Source organism: Perognathus longimembris, chromosome 6 (assembly GCF_023159225.1).
Source record: "Perognathus longimembris pacificus isolate PPM17 chromosome 6, ASM2315922v1, whole genome shotgun sequence".
NCBI lineage: Eukaryota > Metazoa > Chordata > Mammalia > Rodentia > Heteromyidae > Perognathus > Perognathus longimembris.
The window spans coordinates 70,178,510-70,200,618 of NC_063166.1; the positions used below are offsets into that span (position 1 = coordinate 70,178,510).

The following is a 22,109-nucleotide window of genomic DNA, read 5'->3' on the forward strand; positions in this document are numbered from 1 at the left end:
AGGCCTTCAGCTAACACCTTTTGGGCCAGAGATGAGGTTACAGGAATGTGAATCACATTGCTCTTGCCATCTGAGGGCCAAAACAGGCAGGTAAACAGACTGTGTTTACCTGAACATGGTGGCAGACCCTGCCAGAAGGCTTTGGGGCACTGCTGGAAGCAAGGCTGAACTACTGAGGAGATGGAGAAGAGGAAAGGGGTTGTCAGGTCCAGCAGTGCAAAGGCCCAGAGGTGAAAACATAATATGTGGCATGAAGAGCGTGGTAGGGAGCAGCTCCAGGGACCCTTGGCGTGGTGAGCATGGTACTGGTGCACACGTGGTATGGATGGCAGCGAACAGCTACAGGTGTTCAGAACAGGCCCTGAACCCTCTTCAGCCTAGTGCCTTCAGCAGAACATGGCCCCTCACCCCAGCCCCTGGCCACACAGCCCTGCAGTTGGTCTGTAGAGAGACTGCAGGGCCTATGAGTGGACAGCTGCCGTGTGGGCCCCTTGAGCTGTCGTAGTGACAGTTCCTTACCCACCGAGCCCCTCCCCACCTGTCCTCTCAGGAGACTGGCTCTCGCAGCATCCGAGGGCAGCAGCAGGGCAAGAAGTGTGCCTCTCACTCTATACATGGGGAAACTGAGGGTTGGGAAGCCCACTGTGTGCCCTCTAGGAATTTTCTGTAATGCATACTTAGGTGTGAGGGAGGAGCAGGGGTTAACCAAGCTCAAGCTGGGATGGATTTGTCATCTCAGGTCAGGATGGACCCCCTAGATGACAGAGATGAGGTGTTGAGGGTGACAGACCTGCACTTAGCCATCTACAGCTCTGGGGCTGATTCTTACACTGTTTCCTCTGCGGCTAGGCCATGACTGTTGTGAACATTCCCTCAATGCTGCTGACTGCAGTACACTGCAGGGGAAAAACTTAGTTGAGTTATCACACACACACACACACACACACACACACACACACAGAGAGATGACATCTGATGTCACATCCAGGACTGTGTGAGCAGTAGGAGGGCAGAGGAAGAGCACCTGTGGTCTGGAAGGAGTCCTGGGCCCACACTGCAGGGACCGTACTGTGTGTGGCCTGCAGACCATTGCCTGGGCCTCTCTCCTGTCAGTTCTCCTTAGGAAGTTCTGCCTTCTAGCAGGGCACCACCTGCCCCCTATTTTCCTGCCCCACTCTGGACCACATAGATAGATCTGTCTTCTGTGTATTTTAGAAAGTCACTCCAGGCCATTCATCCGAGTCTCTCCAAGCTTCTGGAGCCCACTAGACTGGACACAACTGTAACCATTTGTGGCAGTTTCAGCTTTCTCATGTGAGTCCATAGGGCCACCGTGGTGCAGCTAAGGGGGGACGTCGCCGTTCTCTGCACTTCACTGTGCATTTAAGAGGGAATGGATGGAAACTTCTCCCTGTGCCCATCACCCTTTTATCAGACTTTTATCACTCGCTCTGGTCACCTGCAGCCCACAGCACTGTCCTGAGTTCCTACGGACAGCTTTCTCTCAACTGGGCCTCCCTCAGGCCACACAGCTTCAGACATATCTGTGATCAGCCAGAATCACTGAGGCTTTCCTGTGCAGGCTGCTTCCTTGTGGAACTGGGCTCCTAACCCCGGATCTTGCTTAACCTCTGAGGAGGGCCCTCTCTCTCCCGGAGTTCCTGTCCCTAGGCCTGCCTGGTGCAGAGGCCAGGGCATTTCCTGTGTTGACCTGAACTGAACTCCTGGTTTTCTTCACTCAGCCTGTCATTGTTGCTTTCATCTGGTCCCTTGTCTGCCCAAGACTCTTGGCTTCTGCTTCTGTCACCTGATACGCCACCTGTCACTCCAGGCAGTGAATGAGCCTGTTAACACTGGCTTTCTATTCTGGGATGCGCTTGGTCATTCAGAATGATGAAAGAGGCCAGCAATCGAGGTACACAGAGCCTGGAGTGTCTGGCTTTGCACACTAGACATGGAGCCTGTGACAGTGTATGAAAAGCTAACGCTTAACGTCAGCCCTCTGGAGTGAGAGTAGATTTCTGAGGTCCTTTCTAAGTAATTCTTGCCAGGCTGGGCCCCTGGGACCTTAGGGCTTTGGAAGAGTAGCTAAAAGCCAAGGAATATTTGAAGGCCAAATCTTGCTTTCTGTTCCACCCCCCTCCCCCCGTCCCTCACCAGGCTAGACAGGCTGTGTATGTGTCCAAGTTTTACGCTAGGCTGCAGCCACGGCAACCCTGTAACTCTGGCTGCCTTCTGCTTGTCAGTAACACAAGTACATACAGCTTTAACACCTGGAGAGCCAGCGCCACTTCAAAGCCTGAACTTGCAGGGGTGTTGGCAGATGCTGCAGATGGTCTCTGAGGATAACTCTGAGGCAGATTCAGCACAGGATGGACGAGGGGTTATCACATGGGTTGTGTACTGGATGCAGCTGAGTAGGGGTAGAAAGGCTGTTTGGGAAAACAATTATTTGGGAGGTATCCTTGGTCAGGGGCTGGAAGAGATGAGGCTCAACAGCTGGAACTGCCCATCTCCAGGCTTCTCCGTTTCCATCCAAGGGAAACAGGAAACACCTCAGCCCCAGGGCCAGGCTAGCATGGACCAATGTGCTACATCTCCACCCCCATTTGTGGACTTTAGATGGTGAAAGAAAGGAAAGAGCCTTCCCCAGACCCTCTGAGGATCCTTGGAGCCTGGTTTGGAAATCACTGGCTTTACTATATGAGCTCCTGGAGACTTTCCAGCCTCAGCATTCCACCACCCGTTTTATGTCCTGGGACAAGCAGCCCTACCTCTCCAGACCTCACTTTTGCAAGCTGTGGTGAGATTTATTAGTCAAGCAGGAGAGGAGTCCTGGGTCCATGCAAGAGGTTCCCGTGCTCTGGTGAGAGAAGGAGCAGTGTCAAGGACTGTATAGGACCTAAGAAAGGACAGTGGGCAGCAGTGGTCACAGGCTGGCCAGGGCTCTGAGGAGCAGCCGGGGGCTGGAGCTGCACGGTCCCGGAAAGGGAGGCGTCCATCTGTACTTGGGAGAGGACTTTCCTGCCACCCGTGCCTTGATGCCAAGAGCCTGAAACCAGACCTGGCCTGCTAAGCAGACGGGGCTTTCTTTGCTTCCCCAAGCGGGAACTAAGGCATCTCATGGTTTTTCTGCCTTTCCACTGGGAGGCCCTTGTGGCCTGGCTTCCTGGGGAGCAGGGAGGGGCCAGACCTCCAGAGAAGCACAATTCTGGGTTTGTATGCCACAGGTGGCATTGGCTGGGGGATACAACCCTACATAGGAGTTGGGAGAGATTTGTTTGTTGTTGTGGTGGTACTAGGGTTGAACTCAAGCTTGCCAGGTAGCTCTGTACAGCTGAGCTACACCTCCTGCCCATTTTTTTTTGCGGGGGGGGTGTGTGTTCTGGTTGTTTCTGAGTTATGGTCTTGCTTCCTATCTGGCTATGTTCCTGGACCACAGTCCACCATACTAGGTAGGATGACAGGCATGCACAGCCTTGTCCAACATCTTTCCACTTAGAGGTGGTCCTGTAGACTTCTCTGCCGTGACTTGCCTGAGGCTGCCATCTTTCCAATCCCAGCCTCCCACATGGTTTAGGATGACAGTCGCATACCACTGTACCCAGCTGTTGGTTGTGAAGGGGTCTTGTAAACTTTTCTAGGCCTAGGCTCAAACTACAATCTTCCTATTCTTAGCCTCACAAGAAGCTAGAATTACCAGTGGTTATTTTTCAGATAGGGTCTCACTTCCTGTCCAGACACATGCCTGGATTGTGGTCTTATCTATTTTAGACTTCCTATCATCACTGGGATGACAAGCACACACTACCGTACCCAGGTTCTACTGAAATGAGGACTCAAAAAAAAATTGTGGGGGAGGAGGGAGCTGGGCTGGCCTTGAATCACAATCCTCCCAATTGTGTTGTCCACGTAGCTAGAATGACAAGCTTGACACCCGTGTACTGCCCTACTTGTGTAGTACTGTGTACTTAACACACTCTGAAAACTCAGAGGTTTCTATTTTTTAAAATCCAGATTCTTAGTTTCTCCACTTTTGGCAGCTTTGACCACACTGCGTCCAGTGCTAGATCAGTTAGATGCCCTGTACACATTTGAAATCGTGACCTATGCTAGGTTAGTCTTAGAAGGGATTCAGACCCCACCCAAGGTACTTAGCCCACCACAGCCCATGTTGGCTTTAGGATCAAGCAGTTTGGCCTTCTGCCCTAGAGTTCAGAACCTGTTCTTTGAGCTATAAAACATCTGGAGCTGTGTGGATGAAGTGGCCCTGGCCTGGGCCTTGCCCAGTGATGGTTCTTGTCCATCTGTGCACATGCACGTGTCTTCAAAGTGTTGCCGGAAGCTGGCTGACTCTACAGACATTCCTAAGTGGTTACTGTTAAAACAGTTTCCAATAGCCAGCACTTAGTATTGGATATTGTGTGTGTGTGTGGTGGTGGTGGTGGTCATGGGGCTTGAACTCAGGGCCTGGGCGCTGTCCCTGAACTTTTCTGCTCAAGGCTAACACTCTACCACTTGAGGCACAGTGCCACTTCCAGTTTTCTGGTGGTTGATTGGAGCTGAGTCTCTTGGACATTGCTGCCTGAGCTGGCTTTGAACTGTGATCCTCAGATCTCAGCCTCCTGAGTAGCTAGGACTACAGGTGTGAGCCACCAGTACCCGGCCACTGACAGTTCATTGAGCTCTCAGTCCCACTGCACAATTTCAGGCACTTATTCAGAGCTCTGTCTCCCAGAAGTGCGTGTGTGTGTGTGTGTGTGTGTGTGTGTGTGTGTGTGTGTGTGTGTGTATGTACTCTGAGTCTGACCAAAATGGGTGCAGAGTCCTGGCCCTGGGTTGTGTGTTAGCTTCCAATTCAGCTAGCTGTAAATCTTTCTGCTGACCAAGCCTCAGTTTACCCATTGTCACATGGCCATTTGTTTATCCCTTCATATTACTAGGCCCAGCTGTGTACTCAGCCTGGTGCTAAGAAAGCACCATAAATAAGCTGGCTTAGGTTCTCATCTGCAAGGGGGACCTGAAGCTTAGTCAGGTTCCCAACCTGATAGGGGAGAAAGCCAGGAGAGTTAGTGGGTGATTGGTGCCTGAATGAACACACGGGATCCTCCGAGAAGGAACGACAGCCTTACACAGTGTGAGAAGGAGAAGACATGAGAAGGTAGGGGGCAGCCGGCTCAGGCCTGAGATAGGAACGGGCCTGGCATGCTTAAGAAAAGCAAAGAGGCTGCTGGAGCAGGAAGAGGCAAACAGGGCAAAGGTAGAAGCACACTGGAGAGAATGGACAGGGCCCAGTTCCTGTTGTAGCCAAGGCATCTGCAGATTTTATTTTGTGTGGTATGGGATAAGCTTTATTTGTGTGTGTATGTGTGGTGTTGGAGTTTGGGGCCTTGTAGTTCTGCCACTCACGTCATGCCTCCATCCTGGAGATTAGCTTCAGAAAGGGGCAAAAGGCGCGTGCTGGGGGCACATGCCTGAAATCCTAGCTCCTAGGAGGCTGAGATCCAAGGATCACAGTTCAAAACCAGCTCAGGCCAAGCGTTCAAGCCCTAGGACTGATACACATGATGGCATCCACATGCACACATACACACACACAAACAGCTTCAAATACCTACTATAATCCCAGTACTCAGGATGCTGAGGCAAAAGGACCAGCAAGTTCAAGGCCAGCCTGGACCACATAATGAGTTCCAGGCCAGCCTGTCTGAAAACATCAGATAAACTGCTTCATGATTTGGAGCATGATTGTGGGTAAGACAGGCTACAGATTTAATAGGGTGGTAGGAAGTGAGGAGGGGGAGACTAGGAGGGTGGTGGGGTTAAGAGAAGGTCTCTGTTAGCTGTGCTGTCTTAGTTGGGGGGCTGAGGCTTTGCAAGTAGAGGAGGGGGGAGAGTTCCCAGGCTTCTAGAGGTGAGTGAGGGAGAGCAGGACAGGTGTGGAGGAGGAGAGGGTTCACTTTCTTTCCTTCTGTGCTCACTCAGCTTGAGGTGGCCTTGGACAGCCTGGTGGAGCTGCCAAGCGCACTGGGACTGTTGAGATAGTAGGGGACACACCCCCCTCACTGCTGAGGGGCCCTGTGCTGGAAGATCCTTTGACCACGCCCAGCCTGGAGGAGTTTTTTTCCTTTTTTTGGTAGGTTTTAAGGCTTGAACTCGGGGCTGGGAATATGGCCTAGTGGCAAGAGTGCTTGCCTCCTATACATGAAGCCCTGGGTGTTCGATACCCCAGCACCACATATATAGAAAATGGCCAGAAGTGGCGCTGTGGCTCAAGTGGCAGAGTGCTAGCCTTGAGCAAAAAGAAGCCAGGGACAGTGCTCAAGCCCTAAGTCCAAGGCCCAGGACTGGCAAAAGAAAAACAAAAAACGGCTTGAACTCAGGGCCTTAGCACTGTCCCTCAGCTTTTGTGCTCAAGGCTAGCGCTGTACCACTTTGAACCACAACTCCATATCCAGTTTTCTAGTAGTTCATTGGAGATTAGAGTCTCACAGACCAACATGCCTGGGCTGGCTTTGATCCAAGATCCTCAGATCTCAGCCTCCTGACAAGCTAGGATTACAGGTGTGAGCCACCAGCACCCAGCTTCAGCCTGGAGGATTTGATGCTGTGGATGGGGAGAAGATATCTCTTCCCGTTGTGCATGCAGCCCCAGGAAGTCAAGGACCAGCCTGAGAGGAGGCAGCCTCTCTTAGCACTCCTTGCCCTATGCCTCAGCTTCCCTCTACAAGCTGAAATACTTAAATTCCATTTTGCCAAGCAATGCCCTTCTGGCCTCTAGCCCGCCTATACCGTAAGCTGTCCTGCTCACCTCACTATTCCTCTCTCCATCTGTCCAGTTGACCTTTCTGTCTTCCACAAAAGCCCAGACTTCTCCTGGGAGGTGATCAGTCTCTCCTTCATCCAGAAACTATGGCCCCTGCAGTGGCATGGGCACACTCTGTGATCCTAGAGCACCTCAAGTCTGTCATCTCTTTGGCTCTTCCTAGAGCACATGGGCTGGTGCGTACCTTTGGGCAACCTAGGTGTGAGCCCCAGCCCGACACTACCTTGTTCCACCGCTCTCAATTGGGGCAGTGACATACCCTGACTTGTACATCCTAGTTTTGAAGATTCTGTTATTACCATACTCTGTTCTCATTCCTAACAGTATTGATTACACAAAGCCACAGGTTACCCCGCCATCGCTCCCATGAGAAACATGAGATCCCATCGCCCCGGCCAGTCAATTCATTACCTAATTACCTATGTTTCTACTTATTATTTTTTATAATTATCTTCAACTAGTTGCATAAAGGAGTTTTAATTCAACCTGTCAGTTTATGAGTGCAGCGCATCATCATTCTCCATCACAAGAATTTTTTTTTTTGATCAGTTGTGGGGCTTGAACTCAGAGTCTGAGTGCTATCCCTGAGCTTTACTGCTCAAGGCGAGGGCTCTACCACTTTGAGCCATACCTCCACTTCTGGCGTTTTGATGGTTCATTGGAGATAAAAGTCTCACAGACTTTCCTGCCCAAGCTGGCTTTGAAGCATGATCCTCAGATCTCAGACTCCTGAGTAGTTAGATTAAGGTGTGGGCCACCAGTGCCCGGCATAAGATTCTTTATTTAATATAATCTCAGTTCATTAACATTGAGCTCCTGGTAAACAGCTCTGTGATTCAGGCCTGAACACAGCATATCTAACACACTTTATATTTTTTCCCCTAAGACATATGTCCTCAGACATTAGGCCATACTTCATTTATACACTTGGGCTCATTTTAACAGTTCATCAAGACCGCAGAAGCATAGCACTAAATAGACCATGAGATGAACAGTTGCTTATTGTGTGAGAGTTGAAATGAGAAGACAGAGTGTCACCTTGATCTGCCACAGCTACAAATGTGTGCATGAGGCACACATGTTTGAGTGACCACGAAAGCCCCTTGAGGGTGAGTTTGTGGTTATAAGTAAACAAGTGATTCTGCACATACGGAATCTGGGATAATGAGGATCAGCTGTCCGCCAAGCCCTTACTCAGGCCAGGCCCCAGTCCGTAGGGTCAGCTGTTAGCCTCATTATTCCCAGCAGGATTGCATCTTTGTTCTGGTCAGGGCTCCAGCACAAAGACAGCTCCCTGCAGCTCTGTCTTCAGTGTGACACTTTTGTAACCTATGGCATCTGTGGATACCGGTGCCACAGGCAAGTGCAAGTTCTGGAAGCCCTGAGGGCCCCCCACACACACACACTGAAGGGTTTGTTCTAAGTATACTGAGTGGGTTGTAGCACCACCATTGGACTATTAGGACATCCAAGCAGTGCCCTGGTGAATTTCTTGGTGACAGGAAGGCAGCTGGACAGGAGTTGAAGGCCAGGGGAAAGGGGAGATGGTGTAGGGGAAGCGAGCTGTACACTGGGAGGGGAAGCCAGGATGCTCCTGGGAGTGGGAGGAGCTCTTACAGGCTCTTGGCAAGAGAGGTGCTGCCAGTCCAGTGCTACTGACTTTTTTTTTTTTTTTTTTTTTGCCAGTCCTGGGCTTTGGACTCAGGGCCTGAGTGCTGTCCCTGGCTTCTTTTTGCTCAAGGCTAGCACTCTGCCACTTGAGCCACAGCGCCACTTCTGGCCATTTTCTGTATATGTGGTGCTGGGGAATCGAACCCAGGGCTTCAAGTATACAAGGCAAGCGCTCTTGCCACTAGGCCATATCCCCAGCCCTGACTTTTTTTTTAATTGAAAAGGTGTATTGGAAAAAAAAAGTTAGCTATTAAAATGTACATGACCCGTCCCTTTGGAGAAGGGATCCAGATTTCTCTGACGAGCCGCCATTATTAAACTTATTCCAGGGCTTCTAACATGATGATACTATTTCCTGTATAATCACCATTCCAGTATTGTTCTGTTGCCCACTAGTAGCCATCTCTACACATCATCTATCACCAGATTCATAAATGGATCAAATCCACACAATATTCCTTGGACATGTCTGCCACTGTTTAGTTTCAATGATGGTTTCCTGTCCATATATTTTCTTTTAGCTCGGGTAGGTGAGCTTTTGCTCATGGTTTCCACTCCATGAACTTGGAGATGCTTTGGAACTGAACTTGCTGGGTCCTTCGTGTGCTCTGGCAGCCAGTGCTGCTGACTCTGTGGCATGGGGGGGGGGGGGGGAGGGAGTGCAGAGCCTGCAACAGAGAAGAGAGGCTGTCAACAGGCTTTTTTGAGGACATCTGTTCCTGATACTAGCCTAGCTGCTTGGAATTCTTCTGCAGCTTCCTCTGCTTGGGGGCGGAGGCAGGAATGGGAGTTTGTGAATTGGTCCCACCATAGCACACTCCTGACTTAGCTGCATGGTTGGCAGCTCCTCTCTTTGAGTGGGAAGGGGAATGGATCCTACAGGGCTTTTCCTAAGCCTGGCAGGACCAGCAAAGGCAATTGAGGGGATCTGGCTCTTATCTGAGGCAGCCCTGCCCCTCATATGGAGCCTGGAGTGGGCCCCTTCCTTCTCCCAAAGCACGCTTCCCTGGATCCCTCATTGTTCTTGGCCATGGCATCCACTCCTCTCCGGGTATCTAGAGCCCTTCTCTGCCCACTGCCAGGCTCAGGCCAGGGATCCAGCAACCATGAAGGCCAGGCCCGTCTCCAAGGCACTTCGGGAGCCAGCTTTGTGAGACTGCTGTGCTCTCATGAACCTTTGGGAGATGGAGTCAGAGCCACTCCTAGCTGGTGGAAGCTCTCTTTGTCCATCCTACATACCTTGGATGAAACGTTGGAGCCTAAAGTGGGCATGATGAGAGAAAGGGACAAGAGGAGTGTCTGCTCTGAAGAAGCAAGGGCTTGTGCACTGGGGGCTGGGCTGGCTGTTGGGCTGGAGGCAGACTGTGCAGAATTGAGGCTGTGTCACTTAACTGCTGCCTGTCTGAGGTTTGGCATGAAAGACCTGCATGGCAGAGTTTGTGCTTTGTGCTGTGGTTTAGCAGATGCCTCCCTTGAGATCTTTGGGAGAGGGGGGAAGTCCAGGGAGCAGCTGGAGCAGACAGTCACACTGGCGGGGTGCTCACACTCGAGACAAAGCCAGACAGTTTCCAGACCATGTTCAAAGTCAGACCTACATGCTGTGTTGTCATTTGCAGCATGTAGGACATTTCACAGGGTGCGGATGTGCCAGTCCTGAAGGATGAAGGCTGCATCCCTCTAAAGTGTGATGGTGTCTGTGCCCCCTGGGCAACCAGCATACCTGGGTTGCACTCGGGGGCGTGAACTGAGCACTGAGTGCTCCGGCTGGTGCATAAAGGAAGAGAGGGCCTGAACGCCTGGGCCCAAAAGGTCTGAGGTGGAGGCGAGGGCTGCCAGCAGGAGCAGGTGCAAGAGATGCATTTAGGACTCTGAAGCTGGAAGGGGACCTGTGGGGGGCTAAGTAGAGACCAGAAACAGGCTCAGGACCAGAGAGGAGCCCTGGATACCCATATTGGGAGACAAAACTTTTTCAGTTTTTTTGGTAACAATGTCAAGGTTTTGTGTTTTCATTCAACATTTATTGATTGGTCTCTGTGCTTAGTCCTATATCAAGACTAGATAGGGTTAGGTGCCAGTTTCTCACATCTATAATCCTTAGCTACTCAGGAGGCTGAGATCTGAGGATCACAGTTCGAAGCCAGCCTGGACAGAAAATTCCCATGAGACTCTAGCTCCAATTAACCACCAGAAAACTGGAAGTGGTGCTATGGCTCAAAGTGGTAGAGCTTGAGCAGAAGAGCTCAGGGACATCACCCAGGTTCTGAGTTCAAATCCCAGCAATCAACAAAAGCAAAACAAAAAGCCCAGATAGGGCCCCTAGTGCCCCTGGTCCTCAGCCTGCAAAAAGCAAGTCAAAAGGCATCCTGATGGAGGTTCCTGGTGACAGAAGAGATAGGGACAGTTGCGGGGGGGAGGAGGCTGTCAGAGGAAGTGACTCAGAACTCGTGAGAGCCAGAATGAGGGGCTGGCAGTACTCTATATGGTAAGGTGTTGGCCTGCATTTCCTCCACTCTATTATGAGTTCAGGGGCCATCCCTCAGCCCAGGGTTAGAGCTTGGAGCAGAGGAATACATGCCCCCTACGGAGCCTGGAGGCCCCCAAGCCCTCTGCTAGGTGCACTACTTATTGGCTGTGACCTATTCTCTAGAAGACAGACAATCCAAGATAAGTTCACTTTCCTCTTATCATGTCTCGCCTTCTGTACACTTTCCCACTGAGAACAGGCTGCCTCTACTGGAGATCAGGCCTCTGCCTGCTTCAGCCCAACCCTGAAACCCAGCTGCTATGAGAGGAAGACACCTCTGCCTCTTCCCTGCTGTATCCTGGCAGCACACACACTATCTCCTCATAGCCTTTGTCAGCTCCAACACACACACACACACACACACACACACACACACACACACACACACACACTCAAGGAGGCCCCCGCCTCAGCCCTCAACCAGCCTCTGACTCCCTCACACTGTCCCCTCACCACCACTTAAGTGGGAGATTCCTCCCCAAAAAACATTCTGAGCAGCTGGCTTCACCGTTCTGATTGAGATCAGCCCCTTCGCTGAAACCTGCGTCCTTTGGGACTTTAGGCCAAACATATCCCTTCCTGAAATCCTGGTGTCAGTTTTGTGTGCTGGGAGCTGGTAGGTGGGCTCCCACAGCTGCTCTGAGCATCCAGTTCTTGGGACTGGTCAGAGAACCAATGGGTGGGAGTATGGAAATCTGGCCCCACTCCCTCTGTTCCAAGGCAGTAGAACCAGGGCAAGCCCAGGCTTGGCTGAACGTGGCTTCCTTTCTTCAAGGACACTGGGCCACACTGCTGATCATGTCCAACCCAGGTTTGAACTCAGGTTTTTCTGGCTCCTGCGCCTTTTGCCTTCAGCACCCTTACTCCCCAAAGAGTGACTCAGATAACAGAACTCCAGGCAAGTGGGCAGATCCAGAGCAGGGGTCCTGCCCTCAGTCACAGTGATACACCTGGCCTTCAGTGAGGGCATCAGTGGGGTTAAGCATACTGAACAGGAGAGGGTACTGGAAAGGCCAGACGGCAAGTAAAAACTTGCCTGGGACAGAGCCAGGATCTACAAGCCAGCTATCAGCCTTCGGTGTAGGCCTGTCCTCCCCCAGCAGTAAATTCTTAGCCCAGGGGGCTGTGTATTCAAGCCAGTGTGGTTACCATAGACGGCTGGCAATCCTGGGCACCTTATTCATTCTTTCTGAATGGCATGTGCCCCATCTGTAGAGTGGGTGTATTCACTGTCCCCACATAACAGTCACTGTGATGCTTCAGTTCCCAAGACACAGAGCTCCTGAGCGCAGCTCAGTGACCCAGCTTCGGGCTGCCAGTCTAGCTGACAGGGCCAGTAAAATGGAGCATCTTGTCATCCCAGGTGGGCTTGCTATATCATGGGTGGTGGGGGGCATCCTGGGGGTGTTTTCTCCTGATGACCTCCTCTCCTGTAGTCTTTCTTCAGATGGTAACCAGAAGCCATGGGGTGGGGGTGAGTCTAGTGGAAGCTCTGAGCTTCCTCGAGGCCTCAGCAAGACTAGGAGATTTTAGAGAGTGCAAGTGAAAACTGGGCACCGATGGTTCACGCCTATAATTCTTAGCTACTCAGGAGGAGGATTTGAGGATTGCAGTTCAAAGCTAGCCCAGGCAGGAAAGTCTGTGAAATTCTTATCTCCAGTTAACCACCAGAAAACTGGAAGTAGAGCTATGGCTCAAAGTGGTAGAAGGCTAGCCTTGAGCAAAAGAACTTAGGGACAGCACCCAGGCCCTTAGTTCAAGCCCCAGTATCAGCCCCTCTGCCCCTCCCCCCCCCCCCGAAAAACAAAAGTATCTTGAAGACTTTTCTGACAGGGCTGACTTGAAACCATTGTCCTCAATCTCAGCCTCCTGAGCAGCTAGGATTACAGGTGTGAGCCACCAGTGGCTGGGCTTCTTCCTTCGTATTAACCACACAGCCCTCTCATCCCACTCGCTGTCCCCAGGCCTGGCAACTATTCTCTAAAATTAGGTCATCTCAAGAATGTTGTGAAGAATAGAATCATATGATATGGAACTTTTAGGAATTGCTTTTCCACTCAGCATAAGTCACTTGAGATTCATCCTGGTTGTTGCATGCCTCCATCCATAGTTCATTCCTTCTCCCTGTGAATAATACTCTCCGTGGTATGGTTGTTCCACGGGCCCTCTAATCACTTGTCCAATCACTTGTCCACTGTTTTCAGTCTTCCAACTATTACAAATAGAGCTGCCCTGGACACTTGTGTTTCCCCTGTGGGACAGATACCCTAGTACAGTTGCCGGGTTGTATGAGATTGGTCATGATGTTCTCTAAGAAGATGCAGTCTGTTTTCCAGAGTACTTGAGTCATTCTGTCCTTCCGTACCTTTGCTAGAGTTTGAAACCATTCTGATAGCCGCCTCAGGCTGACAGGTGCAGGACTCCTGTTATTCCTTGCTCAGTCCCTTAAGGCACTGACTGGGCCTTGTTTTGTGAGTTGGCTTTGGGCCGGCGCCATCTTCAGCATGGGTAGCCCTTGAAGGGTAAGCAGGGTTCCCCTGGCTCCTGCCCCCAGGGCAGGGGCTTTTGAAGGTCCTCACAGGAAAGAGGGCACTGCTCTTTATGGGGACTAGGCATGGAGGAGTCTTGGTGGCGGCAGATAAGGGCACAGGTCTTCACACGAGGAACAGTAGATGGGTGAGAATGGCAAGGTTGGAGGGCTCTGCTGTGCCTTGAAGAACATGTCATCTTCCACCAGCTGGGGAGGGGCATGTACCCAGAGGGCGTCGGGAGGGAAAGTGGAAAAGATGGGACAGGTCAGCAGAGCAGTGGGTCTCAGTGACCTTGAGAAAGTGAGGTTGGCTGCTCCTTAGCTGACCCGAGTTCTGCTCTGTTGTCACCACCCCCTCCTGACATCGCTCCGGCTCCTCGGCCTTGTGGCAGCATGCACCCGGATGTCTAGCCCACACTCCAGCGGATTAGGCCTGTGTGTGTGGATGGGGTGGAGGGACTCTGGCTCATGTTGCGTCTCCATTGGACTTGGGCTTGCATGGAGTGGGCAGGGCTTGCATTTCTGTTTGGGTTGTGGCTGTGTGTGACTAGAAGTCCTCCCTGTGGGAATGCCTGAAGCCAGGACAGGCTTCAGTCTCGGGAGGGAGGGGGCCGTGAGAGCCTTGAGGCCTTCACCTTCTCCCCTGCCCTTCTCTCACCTACCTGCAGGTTCATCATGCCTCGTGGCATATAAGAAGACCCCGCCACCGGTCCCTCCACGAACCACATCAAAGCCGTTCATCTCAGTCACAGTCCAGAGCAGCACCGAGTCTGCCCAGGATACCTACCTGGATAGCCAAGACCATAAGAGTGAGGTGACGAGCCAATCGGGCCTGAGCAACTCATCAGACAGCCTAGACAGCAGTACCCGACCGCCCAGTGTGACGCGAGGTGGAGTTGCCCCAGCCCCTGAAGCCCCGGAGCCACTCCCAAAACATGCAGCTCTGAAGAGTGAACAAGGGACACTGACCAGCTCTGAGTCCCACTCCGAGACCATCCCTAAAAGAAAACTGTCATCCATAGGAATACAAGTAGGGGCCCCTTTTGTACTGTGTCCTCAGTCCGCTCCGTGCACCTGCCTGTGTGTAATTACATCTCGTGGAGGCTCACTACTAGGTCTCCTGGGAAAGGTGGTCTGTCTGTCTGTTCTGGGGGGTCAGCCCCAAGGGGCCATACCAAATTCCACCCATAGCCAATCTTTCCTCCTGTCCACCTGCCATGCTGCAGTCTGCAGCTGCGGGGCTCTGTTCCTCCTCCAGTGGGTTGTTCCATGAATGTAGTTACACTCGGCCAGCCATCTCCTGTCCACTGTTGTCTACCGTCTGTCTGTCCACTCCACCCTCTGCCCTGCCAGCCGACCCTTAGCAGGCGGGACTGGCCTAACGGTTCTCTAATCCAAGGTCAGCTCGGGCACGGAAGCCATAGTCCCGCTTGGCAGTGGGAGCAACGTGGAGCATAGACGCCGATGGGCCAGGGGCCCAGGACCCAGGGCCCTTGAGCCATGGGGGTTGATCAAGGGGAACTTTGCCCAGAGCCCTTTCGGGCCTTGCAGACAGGTAGGTAGCTTGAGGCACCAGGCCCCCGTCAGATGGAGAAGTGAGAGCCTTATGCCATGGGAAAGGGTCCAGGTAGATGATTCCTCACGTGGCCCAAGCCAGAATGCCCTTCCAGAAGCTAAACCCACGGCACACCCCTACATTTGACACCCAGCAGGGCAGTGCCCCAGCTTCCCCTCCCCTGCCCCATGCCACCACTTGCTCTCAACACCATAAGCCTGCTTTCTGTCAGCTGAGCAGAGCAAATGGGGGCCCTGCCTTCTATTTCAGAGGTGCTCTAAATGGGGATCAAAAGGTCTCTCCCTGTCCCCTGGACCTTCAGGTGGAAGTAGGAAGTAGAGCACACTCGAGGAGAGAGGGAGGGCTGACTACCGTGGGAGAGGACTGCTGTAGGAGCGTCCATGGGGACTTGGTGGCAAGCATGTGGCTCCAAGCCACAGGGGTCTCAATTTCCCCGGACACTCCTAAGCAAGTGAACACAGAGCACTAAAATGTGAAGGAATGTGGGAACACAGTCCACAGTACACTGAATGGAACAGAGGAGGCTCACTAGGGAACACACACTTGGATGTGTCTTCCTTAAAAGGCAACTCAGGTAGGCAGGAAAGAAGTTGGCCAGGAGACTTTGCTGTCTGTATCCAGCTGGGCTTCTTCATAAGGGTCCGGTCCCTGTCTCCATCCAGCTTCTCCAGGTGGGCCTTTTAGAGAAATGAAAGAAGTGAAGAGCCCAGCATTCTGATCACCCAGGTTATTGTTTGGACATCCCAACCTCACTGGTCAAACCACAGAAGGCTTCTAAAAGCAGGAACTGGGCCCACTCTTGAGCCTTTCCCCCAGAATGCACTGGGGCACAGTGCCAGCCCCCAGACCAACCTGGGTGTCTTTTCCCCTGGCTTCCTCCAGTTCCATGCTTGTACAACAGCCCAGTTGAGAGGGTGATGCACTTCCCAAGATGCCTCCACATGTCTGCCCCAGAAAGCTTCCCTGACCCCAACCTCCACCCTTGAGGTACCGGAGCCCTCATCCTACTGCTTTAGTGCCTCCAGACAGGTCAGATGTGGAATCTCCCCATTCTTGAGCCATGATGGAAGGGCTGGCCTGGCTGCTCCGTGGCCAGGCCCCTGTGTCCTGGAAAAGATGGATATGACTGGGACCGTGTCTCCCCCTTCTGAGGGCTTGAGGATATGTCTCAGGTGGTGAGCACCTACCCAGTACAGGGCCCTTGAGTTTAATCTCCAGCACTGCAAGAAGAGAAAGAGAAGAAAGGAGTGTTAGCTTGCATTGGCCTGGCCCTCCCCATGGCCACACGATGTTAAAGGTGACAATATGTGATTGAGGCCTGGGGATGGTATTCTGATATCCGGGGACTTGGCTGGCTTTTGCCTTGGCAGACGTTCTAAACCCTCAACCATGTGTCTTAGTCCAGGCATCTCCAACAGCCCTTTCGAGCTTCAGCCCGGGGTTGGGGGAGTGATCTTTGCCTCAAGAGACCCCCCCCCAGCTCCAACTACACCAGATAACGGCTGTGGCTTTGTGTGTGTGTGTTCTCTTTCTCTTCCGTCGTCCTTTTTTTCTCTTCTCTCTGATGCGTGTAAAGGAGAGGACTAGAAGGAACGGTTCCCACCTCTCGGAGGACAACGGACCCAAAGCGATCGATGTGATGGCCCCCTCCTCAGAGTAGGGAAAGCCAGTCATCTCCACCCCCCCTTCCCGCCTCTGCGCGAATGAGCAGTGCCCGGCTTCACCTGGCCCACCTGGGGCCCGTGTGCAGTGTCTGCATGCCTCGTGTCCGTCTGTCCACGCGTCCGTTTGCGTCGTCCCACTAATGTGAATTTCAGCAGCAAGTGTGGTGTTTGTTTTTTATTTTTGTCTTTGTCTCCGTGCCGTTGCTGTCATTGTCCTTCAATAAGGTTGACTGCATTCAGCCAGTGCCAAAAGAGGAGCCCAGTCCCGCTACCAAATTCCAGTCCATCGGGGTTCAGGTAGAGGACGACTGGCGGTAAGTCGGACAGAGGTGGTGGCTGCTTCTCCCCTCTCCTCCCCTCCCTCCGCCCTCACCTCTCCTGCTCTCTTAACCCACTGCTCCTTGCTGGATTTCTAATAACCAAGCTGGGTTTGGGTGCGGGCGGTGGCCCGGGCATGGGAGGCCGGGCAAGGGGGCCGGCGGGTGGACATGCGCATTGGCTCTAAGACTAGTCAGCCCACGGCGGGGGCGAAGGCTGGGCTGGGACATGGCCCCAGCTACTCTGTGATGTCGGTGGCTTTCTGGCCCCACTGCAGTAAACAGACAACCTTATGACCTTGTCCTTGTATGTGTGTGTGTGTGCGTGTGCGCGTGCGTGTGTGGGATGGGGCAAGGGCTGAGCCGAGAATGAGACGGGGGCTGTGGGACCCGCTTCAGGCGCATGGTGAGCAGACGATGCATCTGTTTCTCTGTCTCCCGTGTGTCCGGGTCAGGTAGCCTCTGGTCTCTGGCTCTCTTGGTGACTGTCTTCTTTCTGTCCCCACCCCACTACCCCCAACCCAACAGAAGCAGCGCCCCCTCTCACAGTATGTCCTCAAGACGGGACACTGACTCCGACACCCAGGATGCCAACGACTCAAGTTGCAAATCATCTGAAAGGAGCCTACCGGACTGTACCCCACACCCCAACTCCATCAGCATCGATGCTGGCCCCCGGCAGGCCCCCAAGATTGCCCAGATCAAGCGCAACCTCTCCTATGGAGACAACAGCGACCCGGCCCTGGAGGCATCCTCGCTGCCCCCACCTGACCCCTGGCTCGAGACCTCTTCCAGCTCCCCTGCAGAGCCAGCACAGCCCGGGGCCTGCCGCCGAGATGGCTACTGGTTCCTGAAGCTGCTGCAGGCCGAAACAGAGCGCCTGGAAGGCTGGTGCTGTCAGATGGACAAGGAGACCAAAGAGAACAACCTCTCTGAAGAAGGTAGGTGCTGCAGGGTGACTCCCGAGGCTCGGGTTCTGTTCCGGGGCTAGTGAGTGCTTCGCTCACTTTCGTTCTTTTCCTTCCTGCCATCCACATACCTGCCTAAACTAAACCTCTTTCTCGATCGATGAGATGTCCAGATGCCTGCTGAGTGGGTGGCGGGCACAGCCACGCCTGGGCTTGGACCCCAGTGTTTCCCTTAATACTGATGTGCCTTTGGTTCTGCTACTATGAGCCTGTTTCCTGATCCTCCTCTAACTTAATGGCACCAGGTAGAGTGAGGGCTGTGGTGTAAAGGCTCTCTGAGGTCCTAGACCCAGGGAGAGTTGGTGCCCTAGTTTTGCCCCCACAGCTCCTTACAGCTCCTGCCTCCCACGTGCCACAAGCAGGGGTCTGACTGGGCCTTGGTAAGAAGGAGCTCTAAGTACTGACACACAAGTTTCTGCTTTTCCACTTACAGTTCTGTCTGTACCGTGCCAGTCTCAGAAACAATCACAGCAAAGGCCTAAGAAACAAATTCAGTAAAGAATTAGCATGAGGCTGAGGGTTCAAACCTCAGCACCGGTTCTTATAATGAGACACAAGGAGAAAGAGTAGCTTTTACTGAAATGCCATATTTTCAGATAGGATCTAACACTAAAGAGCCAGTAAATTCCCTCCTTGGAACAAGTTGCCCAGGGTCTTGTCTCTGTGATTCCCTTACGAGGCTCCTGGCCTTGTAGAAAGTAAAGAATGTCATTTTCTTTTTAATTGGAAGTGCTTTATTTATTTATTCATTCTTTCTTTCTTTTTGTCAGTCATGGAGCTTGAACTCAGGGCCTAAACACTATTGCTGAGCGTTTTTGCTCAAAGCTAGTGCTCTACCACTTTGAGCCACAGCACCACTTCCAAAAATGCCATTTTCTGGGCTGGGAATATGGCCTAGTGGCAAGAGTGCTTGCCTCATATACATGAAGCCCTGGGTTCGATTCCTGAGCACCACGTATATAGGAAACGGCCAGAAGTGGCGCTGTGGCTCAAGTGGCAGAGTGCTAGCCTTGAGCAAAAAGAAGCCAGGGACAGTGCTCAGGCCCTGAGTCTAAGGCCCAAGACTGGCAAAATAATAATAATAATAATAATAATGCCATTTTCTGACAGGCCCACAAACTTTAGGATAGTTCCCCTCAAGAAGAGGGGAACTCACCCAGGTTCTCTTGGTAAAATTTAATGGTTAATCTTTGGCCTGGTTTCCTGGCCTCAGGAGACTTTCAAAGGTTTTGTCTGAGATGCCTTATCTAAAATTTCAGCAAGGCAAACTATTTAAAAAGCCTTTGGGCTAATGGTATGGGTCAGTAGTAAAGTGTTTTCCTGGCATGCAGAAGCTCCTTGGTTTGATATTAGCATTAGCATATCTAAGAGGAGGCTGAGGGAGAGAGGGCAGGCAGCCAGGTAGGCAAGAAGGCCCAGGTTACTGCTTGTTGGCTCCTCCTCCACAGGAGGTTCAAGAAGGACAGGTTTTCAGAGTGTCCGTGTCCCAGTGACCCCCTAATGAGGTAGCCTGAGGACAGCACCCTTTGATGACTAAGAGGGCACTTCTGAGTCTATTCACTGTGCTCTAGGCCAGTTCCCAGGTTTGATGTCACACCCACTGGCGTATGAGTGACTTTTATGAGCTATGTGCCTAAGAACTTCTTACAATACATATTTAAAAAAAAAAAATCAAGCCAGAGCCACGTGACAATGTCTCACAGCTTCCTCAGGAAGTTGATATCCAGATGATTTTGATTTGAGCCCAGCCTGAGCAAAAAAGTCTTTGAGGCTGGGAATGTGGCTTAGTGGTAGAGGGCTGGCCTAGTATGCATGAAGCCCTGGATTTGATTCCTTAGTACCATATACACAGAAAAAGCTAGAAGGGTGCTGTGGCTCAAGTGATTAGAGTGCTAGCCTTCAGGACAGAGAGGCTCAGGGACAGAGCCCAGGGACAGAGACTGAGTTCAAGCTCCAGGACTGGCAAAATACAAGGCCATGAGATTTCAGGCCAGAGAGATGGCTCAAGTCATAGAGTACCAGACTTGAGCAAGCAAGGCCCCATAATATAATACAAGGCCCCAAGTTCAAACCCCAACAGCTGGGATCAGAGGAGCACCAACTCACTGTTCCACCAAGGGCTGCCCACTGTCCACTCTGGCCAGCTGTCTTCTGGTGTCTGCCTCCGTATTTCTTCTCTGTGACAACCACGCTTGATCCCCTCTCTGTAAAGTTAGTCATCATTGTGTATTGATTCTTGTGACTTCATACTTTTTCTGGCTTCCGTGTCTTCTTCACACACCTGACTGGTTCTCCGGGATCACTCCAGCTGCTCTCCTGAGACTGTTCCTTGCATTACCAAGGGCTGCCCTTGGCCCTTTTCTGTCCTGGGCACCTGTCTTTGTACACCCTAAGATCTGCACTTGCATAGCAAGTAGGAAGCCCTGAGTTCATCTCCAATTCTTAAAAAAAGGAAGAAAAGAAAGAACTAGAAAATAAAAGCTGGAGTTGGAGCTCAGTAGTGTAACACTTGCCTATGATGGTGGGAAGGGAGCATGGTGAGTGGGAGGGAGGAAAGAGCTTAAGAGCTTATTTTAGAGTGTATCCAAATTCAGTGTGTATGTGTTGTAAATAATTTAGAATAACAAAAAAGCAAAAGTATGATAATGTGCTGATGTGTAGGTAATATGTAGTAATAACATCAGAGCTGAAGAAATGATCACTTAAGCCTCAGAGCCAAAACACTTTTTTTTTTTTGCCAGTCCTGGGGCTTGGACTCAGGGCCTGAGCACTGCCCCTGGCTTCTTTTTGCTCAAGGCTAGCACTCTGCCACTTGAGCCACAGCGCCACTTCTGGCCTTTTCTGTATTATGTGGTGCTAGGGAATCAAACCCAGGGCTTCATGTATACGAGGCAAGCACTCTTGCCACTAGGCCATATTCCCAGCTCGAGCCAAAACTCTTTAATAACAAAATAAAACCCTCTGTGAGGAATGTCGCCATGATCTTTCATAGACAAGATTTCGTTTGCCTACTGTTTTTACTTTTTTTAGTATATATCTAGGAGTGACATTTCTAGATCATGTATTTCTGTATTTACTTTTTCCATTTTTTTTCCTAGTAAAATAAAATTTTACTTTTTAGCTTTGTTGTTTGGTGAGGCCTTGTTGGGGAGAAACCCAGGGCCTCATACTTGGCTAGGAAGGCGATGGCAGGGCTCTACACCCCTGCCCAAAGGCATTTACTAGAGTCATTCAGTGGTGTGTGTTACACTCATGGTGTTATGCAACCACAACTGTTTCCAAACGTGTGTATGTGTTTATGTGTGCGTGTGTGTGTGCTGCCTTCTCAGGTGCAGCATGAGCACTGTTCAAAACTACATGTGATTCATTTCCTTGACCTGTTTTGTACTGATATTAGGGCTTGAACTCCAGGCCTTGTGCTCTCGCTCAGCTTTTTCCCTCAAAGCTGGTGCTCTACCACTTGAACCATGCCCCATTAACTGCTTTTTGCTGGGTAATTGGAGATAAGAGTTCCTTGGGTTTGTGTGTCCCAACTGGCTTCAATCTCAACACTGATCACAGCTCCCTGAGTAGCTAGGACCACAGTCATGAGCCACCAAGGATGGTGATACCTTGTTCTTTGTGTAATTTCACCACATATGTACATATCCCTAAGGATTGTGGCTTTTTTTTCAAGCCCTGTAACTTGAACTTGGAGCCTGGTGTTTGTCCCTGAGCTTCTTTTTTGCTCAAGGCTAGCGCTCTACCACTTTGAGCCACAGCTCCACTTCAGGTTTTCTGGTAGTTACTTGGAGATAAGAGTCTCATGGACTTTCCTGCCCAGGCTATCTTCAAACCATGATCCTCACATCTCAGCCTCCTAAGTAGCTAGGATTACAGGCCTGAGTCACTGGAGCCTGGCTAGGAATATCTATTATAGCTAAACACATACATATATATTTCCTTGGCTGCTTGTAAAGCTTTTTAGTTGGAGGCTTGCCTTTCCTTACCTTTAATTTTCATTGGTTTTGAGACTCGCACGTTCATTCAGACA

At 51.5% G+C, this 22,109-nt stretch overlaps 1 protein-coding gene, 1 long non-coding RNA gene and 1 pseudogene across 2 annotated transcripts in view; 1 reads left to right on the forward strand and 2 right to left on the reverse strand.

Annotated features, from left to right (window-relative positions):
* The window catches only part of Dlgap4 (DLG associated protein 4), a 69,963-nt gene that overhangs the window by 38,011 nt on the left and 9,843 nt on the right, over positions 1-22,109 (forward strand). Inside the window, 3 exon segments of the mRNA XM_048349157.1 lie at positions 14,220-14,581; positions 17,017-17,105; positions 17,637-18,049. Coding sequence (XP_048205114.1) covers positions 14,220-14,581; positions 17,017-17,105; positions 17,637-18,049 — 864 coding nt within the window.
* LOC125353455 lies at positions 2,189-12,708 on the reverse strand. Its single transcript, XR_007211328.1, has 3 exons — positions 12,698-12,708; positions 6,395-6,399; positions 2,189-2,326 (listed from the first exon to the last, which is right to left on the reverse strand). It is a non-coding gene; the product is annotated as an uncharacterized LOC125353455 (long non-coding RNA).
* Positions 8,818-10,377, reverse strand: LOC125353448 (annotated as a pseudogene).